Raw genomic sequence first — 12,714 nt, forward strand, 5'->3', positions numbered from 1 at the left:
ATAGCAAATTAGGGTTGGAAGGGATCTCAGGTCATCTAGTTCAACCCCCTGCTCAAAGCAGGACCGTCAATATATAACATCCTAGCTGAGGCGTTGTCTAGCCGGGCCTTAAGAACTTATAAGGATGGAGATTCCACAACCTCTCTGGGCAGCCTGTTCCAGTGCTTGACTACCCTCCTAGTGACAGAGCTTTTTCCTCATGTCTAACCCGAACATTTGTTGCTGCAACTTGAGACGGTTGCTCCTTGTTTTGTCATCTGCTGCCGCTGAGAACAGTCCAGCTCTATTCTCTTTGTAACCACTCTTCAGGTAGTTGAAGCCTGTTATTAAATCCCCCCTTAGTCTTCTCTTCTCCAAACTAAATAAGCCCAGTTCCCTCAGTCTCTCCTCATAAGTCATGTTAGAGGGCTGGGAAACCATTTCTGTTGCCCTCTGAACTCTCTCCAGTTAGTCCATGTCCTTTCTGTAATCGGGGATCCAAAGCTGGACACAGTACTCCTGATGTGGTCTCACTAGCAGTGAATACAGGTTTCCCTCGCTTTATGCAGATTCTGTACGTGCAAATTCGCTCTTATGTAATGACCCTTTTAGTACCAAAAATTCATTATGCGAGGTAAATGCACTCTTATACAATTGGTGTGGTGGAAGCCTGCAGTCAGCTGCTTTGTGGAGTGCGTTGTGCAAGTGTGTGAATTCCTGTGGGAATCTGTGCACCTTGTGCATTCGTGACATGTTTCTGTAGTTGCCATCCTCATTATAATAGCGCCCTGTGCTTGTGTGTACTGTCTGATGCTGGCAAATACCAAAATAGTCTTGTAAAAGTGATAGAAATGGGTCTGGGGTTCAGTATGGTTGAGGTCTTGGAACGTATCCCTATTTGTTGCATTGTAAAGTGGTTCCCTTTATGCGGATTTGAGTTGCATGCCATTTTCCAGGAATGCATGTACACCGTAAAGCAAGGGAAACCTGTAGAGGGGAATTATCACTTTTCATCGATCTGGTGGCAATGGACCTACCAGTGCAGTCCAGTATGCTGTTAGCTTTCTTCTCAACAAGGGCACACTGTTGGCTCACATTCAGCTTATTATCCACTGTAACTCCGAGGTCCTTTTCTGCAGAACTTCTGTTTAGCCAGTTGGTCCTCAGCTTGTACCAGTGCATGGGATTATTCTGTCCTGAGTGCAGGAGATTGCACTTGTCTTTATTGAACCTCATGAGATTTCTTTTGGTCCAGTCCTCCAGTTTGTCTAGGTCTCTCTGAATCCTAGCCCTACCCTCCAGTATATTTTCTATCCCCAGCTTGGTAGCATCCATTAACTTGTTGAGGGTGCACTTAATCCCATCTTCCAGATCATTCATGAAGACATTGAATAAAACTGACCCCTGGGGCACTCTACTTGATACCAGCTGCCAACTAGATATAGAGCCATTGATTACTACCCTTTGAGTCCAACAACCCAGCCAGTTTTCTGTCCACTGTACAAGTCTATTAATCTAACATGCACTTCCTTAGCTTGCTGGCAAGAATGTGGTGGAAAACTGTACCAAAAGCCTTGCTTAAAGTCAAGCTTTCTTGCATCCACTGCTCTCCCCACATCCACAGAACTAATCTTCTCATCATAGAAGGCCATCAGATTGGTCAAGCATGACTTGTTCTTCATGAATACTGACTGTTCCTTATCACCTTTTTCTCTAAGTGCTTAGAGATGGATTCCTTGAGGATCTGCTGCATTATTATTTTTTTTTTCCAGAGACAGGCAAGGCTGATTGGTCTAGTTCCTCAGATCTTTCTTCTTCCCTTTCTTAAAGATGGACACTATATTTCCACTTGTTATGCTTTTTCATACTATTTCCCCATATTAGGTTTCTCAAAAAAAAAACTTACCTTCAGCTAATTTTGAACCACTAGGTGTTAACACTGCTCAGTTGCCTTGCTTTATGACTTGGCTCAAATTTAAATTCTAACACTTTAAAAACACATATGGAGCATAACAAGGGAGACATCAAAGGAATGCTCCATCATTTTGCTTTAATTGCTTTCCTTCGCCCAGGTCTCTGTGTTGCTTACTCAAATTGGAAAACATTTCCATGCAATCATTTTTACATGTCTTTGAAGCACCACGTATGTAAATTGCTGTTTGAGTGAGAGTTTTGTTGTCTTCTGTTTAAGTACTCTGATAGCTATGATTGTATTTCCCTCAGTCTTTTTTTCGTATCGGTAATATAAAATATGAATTTTAGTATGCAGCAGATGTACAAGACATTTAGAACTATATCTAGTCAAAATTTGGATTTCTGAACCTGAAAAGGCTACATGTTAATTTCTAACTATGCTATCAGGGAGGAAACTACTGAGCATAAAAAGGGCATAATATATTGAAAATTCAGAATAGCTTGGGGCAAGAACTTGCGATAAAAAATGCTGGATTTCATCCCAGTGGTTGGTTGCTACTCTGTTACCTATCAGGGAACCCCAGTGTTCTGCTTTGGATATGTAGTGGGTCCTCTAAAGAAAATTAACCTTACTGCTTTGGGTTCTTGTCCTATGTCCATGTATCTACCATCACTGCAGGTGCACATATGCCAAGGACATGAAAGGCGGTGCACACTTCCTGTTCCTCAGTTTTTGTCAAGCTGTTATGGACTCAAGACAGGGCACTTTGTTGATTTATTATTTCAAGATACAGCTTTGGTTAAAGCCCTGTTGACTGCCTATACACATGCTGGTTTGTGTTCTAATTGGAACACTTGGCACTGCCTCACCATCATGGGTATTGGTCCTGTGGCCATGTTTAAACACATGGGGGCTTAAAAAATATGGCAGTGAGGCATTTTAATTAGAGTGCCTCTCTGGGAACTGCTCTAATTAAAGCACAAAGCATGTGTATAGGCAGCCTTTGAGGGCTTTTACCCCTTTGAAATTTTTGTTTTGGTAAGAAAAAAATACTGAGACCTTCCTTTGACACACTCCACTTACTTCTAATACTTTTAATATGCTCATCCCTATGATCAGAGGTCTTCCTCTCATCTGTGGTTCCAGATTTTAATCCAGCCCGAAATCCAGTTTTTGTAATACTGCTGTCAGCCTTCATTTCAACCCTGAGCATAATTCCACTTTGAGCATGTTTTTGGAGCCACCTCACTAGTCTACAAAGTCTATAAGTAGAGAACGGTCCAGGTTCTCTAGACTGCCTTCCCAGACCTCCTGACTTCTGACAGAGTGGCTGAAGGGCTTATACCCATCTGTGTTGTGGTGTCATTTTTGGCAATGGGGCCTTCAATTTTCCCGTTATTGTGGAGGCTTAAAGTAGTCTTGCTTCTGAGACAGACAGACTCCTGTTTCTTGTGTTGTGGCTGACAGGAAATTGGACAAAAATAGAGTCCTCTCCAGAGGTGCCTGAATGCTTTTATATTGACTGCCCTGTTGGCAGCTGTGGCACTTGAGAAATCTAAGCAGCTATTCATCACTAGTAAAGAACAAGAGCCCAAACGTTTTGACTTCTTTGGACAAAAATTGGCTGATCTTTGATTCCAGAAAGGTAGCTAGCAAGCTCTTCTGGGAAGACATGGATTCCATTGCATTGCTGGTACCATGCACTGTTTACCACAGGGTATGTAGTGATCAAGAGATCTCTTCAGGCGGTGCTGCACACTGAATACTACCTCCTGCTCAGTAGTTATGGAACATTGGTCATGAGTGGTAGGGTTCCAGGTTTCCCAAAGGTGTTACAGAGATGGTTTTACCTTTAGAAGGAGAGGAGTTATACAGCAGGAGTTATAAACTCTCCATACACTGAAAGGTTCAAGAGCCACTTTACATACCCAGGAAGCATAGTCCGCAGATCTGAAGAAGAGGCATAACTACTAGACATTTACTGTACCTTGAGGCATTCCTATTAGTCTTCCTCTGTTTGGTCCCTGAAAGTATCAGTTTCAAGAAGGAAACAGCATTTAGCTGTGCAGTCTGTGGGTGTGAAAGCGGATGTACCATTGCAGCTCAGAAGAAGTTTCTACAGTAGTTATTTTATGGTCCCAGAGAGGAAAGGGGGATGATGATGCTCCATCCTGACTCTAAGAAGAATTTTTTTTCGTGATGATGACACTAGCTACCATTATACTGTCTCCTCTGGGTATCTGTCAACTTTCAGAATCAATATTTTCATATTGCAATCAGACTTTCTTGCAGAAAATCCCTATTTTGTGGAAATTTAGGACATTTACAAAGTCTTTCCATTCAGGCTCTTGCCAGCCACAAGTAGTCTCCAAGGTACTCTGGCTGAATGCTTTTCACAGCTGGGGGAAGGGGGAATGGTCAGGTCATAGTCTGCCTTTTCATAGGTTATTTGGATGGTGAAAGGGGCCTTCTCCAGCAGGCGTCAGAGATTATTCTCACAACAGTGTAACTGTTCCAGATCCCAGGGCTGTTAGTGAACATACAGAAGCCCAACGTGGTTCCTGTTCCAAGACTGGAGTTCAGAGAACCTACTGCGGATGTCATGACGTGTAGCGTGTTTCCTACAGGAATGATTTCAGTCCCTGGAGAACTCCTTTTGTTAGCTGAGCGTGAGCCCGCTACAACAGTCGAGATGTTTTTCTTTGTCTTGGTCTATACTGACATGGTGGTGCTGGTGCGTCTCAGACTTCTCCGGTGCGTGTCCTAGTTGTGAGATGTCTGTTTTCTAGCAGAGCACCTGCTGAGTGCACTGATAACACCCTCCCATATCCCAATGGTTCAGTCCTCACCCAGGTAGCAGAAGGACCTATCCAGCGTATACAAAGGGTTGCCATTCCTACACTTGCACCTGTTTGTGACTGTTTTGTGATAAGTGTGAAAACCTGTCAAGCTTTCCTGCACCACATTTGAGGGAATTGTCTACTCTATTCTGCACAAGACTATAATGCGTGTTATATCAGCAAACAGGATAGCTCCAGAATGTGCTTCTTAGCAATCCAGTCATGGGAGTAGTGCAGGGACCACTCCCATGTGGGTGATTTCAATCAGTAAATAAATTTGATGGTTTTCTTCCTGTGTACTCATTCCTTAAGAGTCGGGGTGCCATTTATTTCTAGATGCTTGAAATAAAAAGAGCTTTGTCCTTCTACCTAAGTCCACCTCAGAAAGCCTTCACAGCCCTTTATCTCTACAATGAGAGGTAGAGATCAAAGGGCACCATTTTATCAGCCCAAAGATTGTCCAGATGATGTCTTCCAGAGTCAAACTGTTAGACAATCACAAAGGTGAAACCGCTTGTACTACCAGAGCTTCCCTGTGCTGTCTCCATAGCTGATATTTGAAAGATGGTTGCTCAGAGTTGTAGTTCTGCCTTCATCAAATACTGTTTGAGTATAGAAACCTTCAGGGCTGATGTTGCTATTGGTGCGGTGGTCCCTGTCACTCTTCATGTAGGTAACTCACACCTCCCTTCAGGTATGTATAAACTGTTTTGAAGTCACCCACAGTGAGAATCTGCATGTGGACATTACACAGTGAACCACCCCAGTTTACTCCTAAGTAATTTATTTCCTGACTGCTGCTGCAGTTGGCATATTAGTGGTACTGATATTCTTATTAGATATCTTTTATAAGAAGTATTCTTAGCCATCTGTTAGGATTGAGAATATTAGGATTGGTGATCTGCTTCTGGCCTCTCCAGTCCATGTTGTTAGCTGCAAGTGAACCATGACTTCCGAGGTTATTTCTGTAAGCCCAGTTATTTATGGCAATCTGGTTAGGAAGGAACCAGATTTATGCATCTGCTTAATTCTGAAAATGGCATTTCAGGGCCTTTTCATTTTACCAGGAGACTGATAGGTTCCCTTCAGACCAACAGCTATGTAGGTGATTGAGAATATAGACTCCTTGTGACTGAACTTTTTAAAAATGAAAATGATGCTGTCAGACAAACTGGTTCTTCTTTAATTTAGTCTATGCCAGTAGTAGTAGCAGTTGCTAATTGCCTAATTATTTACACAGCCAAATTACAAAATGAAGCCCCTTTCCTTTAAATATTTATGAACAAGCATAAGTGTACATGGAAAAGTCATTTTTCTAGTGTAAGTAACTAGAAAGAGTTTTGTTATTTTTGTAATGTAATCACTACAGTTGACACGATGAGAATTACTGCCTGCAGTGTAGCAAATATGCTACTTCAGCGGGGGAGGGAAATCAGTATACAGTTTTTATGGTCTCAGATGGGAAATAACAAAACTATTGGTGTAGATACAGATATGTGGCATTCCACTTAAGCGTGGACATTTCTTAGAAAAGTTTGTTTTATTTTTACCTTTTGCTTAGTAAAGAGTTTGAAAATTTGTCTGGCTTGAGGATGCAAAACTAACTTCTAAAAAATCTATCTTCATTTTTCTTCATTCGCTTTTTCTGATTCTCTTTCTAGTCCCAGTCAAGGCCCCTGCTGTACCGCACAATGCACTTTCAAACTGAAAACTGACAAGTGTCGGAATGATTCTGACTGTGCAAGAGAAGGAATGTGTAATGGTTACAGTGCTCTCTGTCCAGCCTCTGATCCTAAACCAAACTTCACAGATTGCAACAGACAGACACAAGTTTGTATAAATGGGGTAAGTTTTATGGCCTAAGCGGTGCGACTCCAGTACCTTGAGGATAGCATTGCAATGGAGTCTTTTCTTAAACTTGTGGGGGGAGTGTTCATTTCTTCTCAGTTCAGTTTATACCAATGGAACAAGCAGACTCAGCCATTTAATATTTTGATAGCTCAGAGACTGATTAAATAGTTTTGTAGAACTAGCCAGATATTTGCAAGGTGCTTTTTAAATCATGTTTAAGATGTATTCAGTTTGACTCTTTCTGGCACATGGCAAGATGAAAGTTTTCCTACCCTTGTTTTGTTATCAGTCATTTTCTTTTCAAAAAGAACAAGTTTGTTTATTTTGGGTTAATCCAACTTGCAGCCTATGGAAACTTTACCTATTGTTTTTTTAGATGCTTTGGATGTGTTTGGTTTGGTTTTATAGGAGAGTAATACAGATAGTTCCTGTGAAGAAATGGCAATAAGATTCCTTTATAAATTCACTTTATTTTGAAATAGTGTGTTTTTAACTTTACTCTGGATGGTATACTCTTTTGCTACTGAATTGGATCCTGAGGGATCATCCAGAATTTGAATCACATTTGATAAGATTATCATGACTTTGCTGCCTTTTAGAAAGGACAGAATGTACATCTAAAATATAAATAAATACATAAATTGAATATTCTTCCTTTTCCAAAGGAAAACAATTTCAAATACTGTCTCTTTAACACTTTTGATCTATTTTTATTTTGTTGAATAGCCATGTCAGTGCAATGGTTTTGATAATTCTTTTCACATATTACAATGCTGTGCCTAGTTTTGCAATTGTTTCTTTGCAGGTTTCCATCATTACTTGCACCTAAAAGCAACATCAAATATGCAGTACCTCAACCATGAAACTTTTTAAATTCCCATCCAAATTAAGTGAATCCAGTCTCTTGGTTTACAGACTTTACCCAAAAAAGAAAGTAACGCTAGTTTGTAAACTTCAAAGTAAATTAAAGCCTTTTTTAAAGAAAACATTTTTTTTAAGTGAGGCCCTGGACAGACATAATGGTTGAAGCCTTCCAAACGTCTTTGAAACTCTCCGAACAGGAAGCCTGCAGATGTGCACATTCAAAGAAACACTTTAAAAATGATCCTCAAAGACTGAGGAATCTCTGAAATGCTTTCTGAAATGTCTGTTCTCTATGGAGTATTGCTTGGTCCTCCAATAACCCACAGTTCTCTGCTTCAGGCCATGTTTGTTCAAGTATCAGAGCTGAAGGACTAGGTGTTGCAGAGAGTGAGGCAGACAGCCAGTGAGCACTATGTTAGGGCTTTCCAGGCATCAGAGTGGCATGCATGAAATCCATCTCTCCAGCCCCTAGGAGGGAAGGATGCCTCTGCTTCTTGGCCTCTGGAACCAGAAGATTCTGGAAGTGGAGTGTTCATTGGCTGTGTGCCCATTCTATCCCCTCCATTTCCCCCCCCCCCCCCTTTTTTTTAAATCCCTTATAAGGTAAAATTTTCCTTTTACCCATTATAGGATAAACTTGTATTAGAAACTGGTTTTTACGTATCTCTACTTTTGTCTCAAATAGCAATGTGCTGGCTCTATCTGTGAGAAGCATGGCTTGGAGGAATGTACCTGTGCTAGTTCAGATGGGAAGGATGATAAAGAATTATGCCATGTGTGCTGCATGAATAAAAGTAAGATTTACCTTAAGTCTAGATATAAATACAGGAGTAAATCTCAGGATTTTTCTCAATAAAGTCTGATTTTTTTTTAAATTTGATTTGAAAACTTAAATCTTGGCAAAAGTTTTAAGTGAATAAGAATGGATATAAGTGGGAAGAGAAATAATCTTTGGTACACAGTTTTTCCCAAAAAGATGCAGTTTTTGGATATGGATATATAAAACACATCTCTGTTTATTATGAATATACAGAGGATGAGATTCTCCCACAAGGACAGCCAGTGGACCTTAAAAGTAAAATACATATTAGATGGGCCATTGGTTTGCCTTTTTATCTGCTTATTTTTCAAACTGTACTTTATATATTTAAATAGGTTTTTAAATATATGTAGTGTCCTTTGCTCATTAGTTCTCAGAGTATTTTTACTAACACTCTTCCATTATTTTAATTTGTTCAGTGAAGCCAATGACTTGTGCAAGTACCGGGTCTGTCGAGTGGGAGGCGTTTTTCCATCACAAAACCATTACTCTCCAACCTGGATCCCCCTGCAATGATTTCAAGGGCTACTGTGATGTATTTATGAGGTGTCGGTTAGTAGATGCTGATGGCCCACTAGCCAGATTGAAGAAAGCAATCTTTAATCCAGAGCTGTATGAAAATATTGCAGAATGGATTGTGGTAAGTTCCTTAATGGTTTGGAATCTTCCGTGTTTACATTTAATAATCAGTACTTGTGACCAATGATAAACATTATGATATATATGTAATTAATTCAATGTATAGTGCACTCTGCCTGCTCTTGTATTTGCATCATTATGTTCATGAAACAGGTAGGAAGCTTAGCACAGGGGTGGGCAAAATGCGGCCCGTGGGCTGGATGCGGCCCGCCAGGCCATTCTATCCAGCCCACAGGGCCCCTAAAAAATTTAGAAAATGTAATATTTATCTTCCCCTGGCTGCCTGTCATGTGGCCCTTGATGACTTGTCAAAACTCAGTAAGTGGCAAAACTCAGTTGCCCACCCCTGGCTTAGCAGGTGAAGTTCAGTATTCTTTCGAGGGATTTGAAGCAAGTAGTTTCTGTAGTAATTTTTTTTCCAAATTCCCAGTCATGTTGTTTTTTTAAAAATTATGGATATTTTCCAGATTTTAAAATTGTGGGTAGTTAAATTCTCAGAAAATTTGGGAATGTTGGCAGCAGGTGGTATCTTTTGTTCCTTGCGCAAGAACATGACACTTTCCTAATGTGGCTGAAAGACAATGTCTAGTGGCTTTCCATCTTAGACTCCTTTGTAGTCAGTTTTGTTTTAGGGGCATTTAGTGTTTGTCTGTACTGTTGATTCCCTTCAAAACTTTTATGGTGCTGTGTTTTTCATTGCAGATGTTAATAGATCTGCTGTTCTCCATTTACTTCAAATATCTTTTGTCAATTTCATAAGTATATACCATATTTACTCAAATACAAGATAGTGTTTTCCCCAAATCACCATGGGGGTGGAAAAGCCCCTCTTTATATTTGCAAGGCAAATATACAAAGGGTTTCCTTATACAAGGAGACTTCATTAAATATAAAGTCTATCATTAAACAGCTTCTCAAAGCAGCATATGCTCAGTAATGGAAACCAGCTATGAAGTTGATTAAATGCAGCCAGCACTGAGCATGATGATAAAACACATGGCCCATATTGGGCAAATATACTCATGGGAACCTGCCAGAATGAATTTAGTGTAGTCCATCTGAATAAGATGTATGGTAGTGCCCATTCCACACAGCCAGGTCATGGGGAGCCCTGCTGCACTGCATATGTTTTGACTTCCTCTTCACTCCCACAGCTGAGCTGTACTTTCTTTCCCATCTCTAATGACCCCTGTTTCTTCACTAGTCTTAAATGTCTGGCAAGTATCACCAAACCAAACAGTTCACCCAGAATCCCTCTCTTGCTCTGTCAGCCTGTCGCATATGTTTATTGTGGCCCTGCCCTCCATGAGAGAGAGCCAGACCAGGTTGCCCTGTGCCTTCTCTCCATATAAATTTTTGGAGGATCCCAGGACTTCTGACAAGAACATCTGGCTCCAGTCATGAGTGGGGCGCTAATTAGCGCGTGGATCCTTTGCGAGAGGCTTCTGGGATACACCCATGTACTGAGCAGTGCTGAGCTATGCCGTCGCTAGTTCCAAATGCTGTTGACTCTGCTGGGCCCAGCCCAGTGAACTGTATGGTAAATCATGAGCCCTTTGTCTTTGGACTAATATCATGTGTAGTTTGCTGTTTATATAAATAAGTACAGAAGTACTCCTTAAAAGTGTGTTTATGGAATACCCATGCTAAAACTTGCAGCAGTTTCAAAAAAAGGTCAACTTAATCAATTCTGAGTGCATTGAGACTGTGGGTACCTGTAATAATTTGTCTGTATGAAAATTACTACAGGTGTGTTTATTTCAAGGCCAGTGTTTTCAACTTTGCCTCTCACTTCCATGTGCTTGGGGAGAGCAGGGTCTGACAGTAAAGGGGGGTGGCAGAAGGGGCTGCAGGGGGAAGAAGTTTGGATGGGGGCACAGAGGGCAAGGGAGCCACCTAACCCCCCAGATATATTTTCTCTGCTGTAGCTTTGGGAGAGGGACCAATTCAAGGCCACTGATTAGATTCTGTACTTGGAAAATCATAACAAATTTATAAATTTTCTACATATGGACTCTAATTACACGGGCAATATCCTATATTCAGGCTCATCTTATATTCAAGTAAATATGATACTCTGTTAGCACAGTATTCTAAAGTCTGCTCAGCAAAATGCTTCTTTTTGAGGGGGGTTATTTTGTTTTGAATACATGACACTGAGCTAGGGATAATCTTTTCTCATTCAGGCCGGATATTAGCTGCTTATTCTCAGTATATCAGTGTACTCTTTTTTTGATGTTTTGCATTAGCTAGGTTAACTTTTTAGATACCTGTGTATTTCCAGAGCATTCTTGTAGTTTGTATTTGTCCTCAAAGCTGATTATTTTAGGTTTTCATAGTACTGCCTATCACTAAACAGTTGAGTGCCTCTGTGTAAAATGAATAGCTTTAGGAAAGTATTTGGCACTTCTCTCTTCTTGAAATAAAACTTGAGGAGTAAGCCTTTTATTTTTATATTGTATTGATTTATTTTTAGATTGGTTCCAGAGTACCTTGTTTGGATGTTTGCCTAGGAGAGAGTGCTGGCTTTTTAATTTTATTCTTACAATTGAAAGGCCTTTCTGAAAAGTTTTTGAATCACTTCCTTAACGTGGTAACTTTGGATACACTCATATAGCCAGACCCATTCAAATAGAGAATGCTTTGTTCACAGCTCTCGTGCTCTTTGTTTGGCTTTATGATCTGCACTGATCCAAAGGAACAGCGCTGCCTTAGTTTATCAGTCAAGTTTTTGACCTTTTAATGTAGCTGGGCTTGATCCATTAAGTGTTTTGAGGATTACAACTAAAGACTCCCTAAATGGGCTTTGGAAGCTGACTGAGTGGCAATGTAGAGTGACTTGGGTATGGGCCCAGTGTGCATATGGCAGCTTCAACCATGGAAAATATGGATAGCCAGATTCTGTATCAGATGGAACTTATGTGGGGATTGCCTCTAATGCTGTTGACCTGTTTCCATGGTATTCTGGTGCATCTTTACCAGTCACTCTTGACTCCAGTCATTGTTTAACTCCTCTCTTGTTTTCGTTTGTTTGTTTTTAAGTTGAGGTTTCCTTATAAATGCTAAAGTTGATGCTAGCTCACTGTACACAGTCACAATACTATCTAACATAAGAGTTTAAGTATATGATGTACAAAAGAAAATTAATTTAGTGCACCGTATTCTTTTCTCTCTTAAAGTCCTAATAGTTCTATGCGGTGAAGGAAGGGAGGAGAAATGATATGTTCATAGCTATCCAAAATGTACTTTCAAATTCCTTTTCAGAGGGGAAGTTTTTTTCTGTAATAAGATATTTGACAATGGAGCAACATTTATTAGTTTCCTGCTGCCTAATAGGGCCACATATGGAGCTAATTAGGCAACTCCGCAGTAAACTTCTCATGTGGACGCACTCGATATGACTTAAGTGCCTAACTTCTTATATTCCTTTGACAGTTAATCTTAATTCACATTGTATTAATTATTGCTTTAAAGGAGCTGAAATCACAGAGAAGTAATAAGGTCTTCTGTTCAGTAAATTAAAAAAAATATTTTTGTCCTGATGTGTTTGTGTAGTGTACATAGAGATGATAGTATAATTAGTTAAAATGAAGTCTTACTCTTGTCTACTGTGGGAGGGTATGGGTGGGTGTGTATAGGTTTGTGGGGGAGAGGGGTGGAGAGACTTGGGTCCAGGGTGAGGTGCAGGCTGGCAGGGGCTCTGTGGAGCTAGGCTGGGCTGCACCAGCAGGAAGGAGGAGCCAGCCCAGCTCCATAGAGATCCTGCTGGCCTGGGCCTCGTGTTCCTGCCACCTCGCCCTTGGCCC

The 12,714-nt window shown here is 40.6% G+C and overlaps 1 protein-coding gene across 1 annotated transcript in view; it reads left to right on the top strand.

The window, feature by feature from the left end:
• Positions 1 to 12,714, top strand: part of ADAM10 (ADAM metallopeptidase domain 10) — an 87,573-nt gene that overhangs the window by 66,875 nt on the left and 7,984 nt on the right. Inside the window, exons 11-13 of the mRNA XM_019533478.1 lie at positions 6,396 to 6,579; positions 8,135 to 8,243; positions 8,689 to 8,909. Of these exons, the coding sequence (XP_019389023.1) occupies positions 6,396 to 6,579; positions 8,135 to 8,243; positions 8,689 to 8,909 (514 nt within the window). The remainder of the gene's footprint in view (positions 1 to 6,395; positions 6,580 to 8,134; positions 8,244 to 8,688; positions 8,910 to 12,714) is intronic.

The sequence above is a fragment of the Crocodylus porosus genome, unplaced genomic scaffold (assembly GCF_001723895.1).
Source record: "Crocodylus porosus isolate Cpor-Errol unplaced genomic scaffold, CroPor_comp1, whole genome shotgun sequence".
NCBI lineage: Eukaryota > Metazoa > Chordata > Crocodylia > Crocodylidae > Crocodylus > Crocodylus porosus.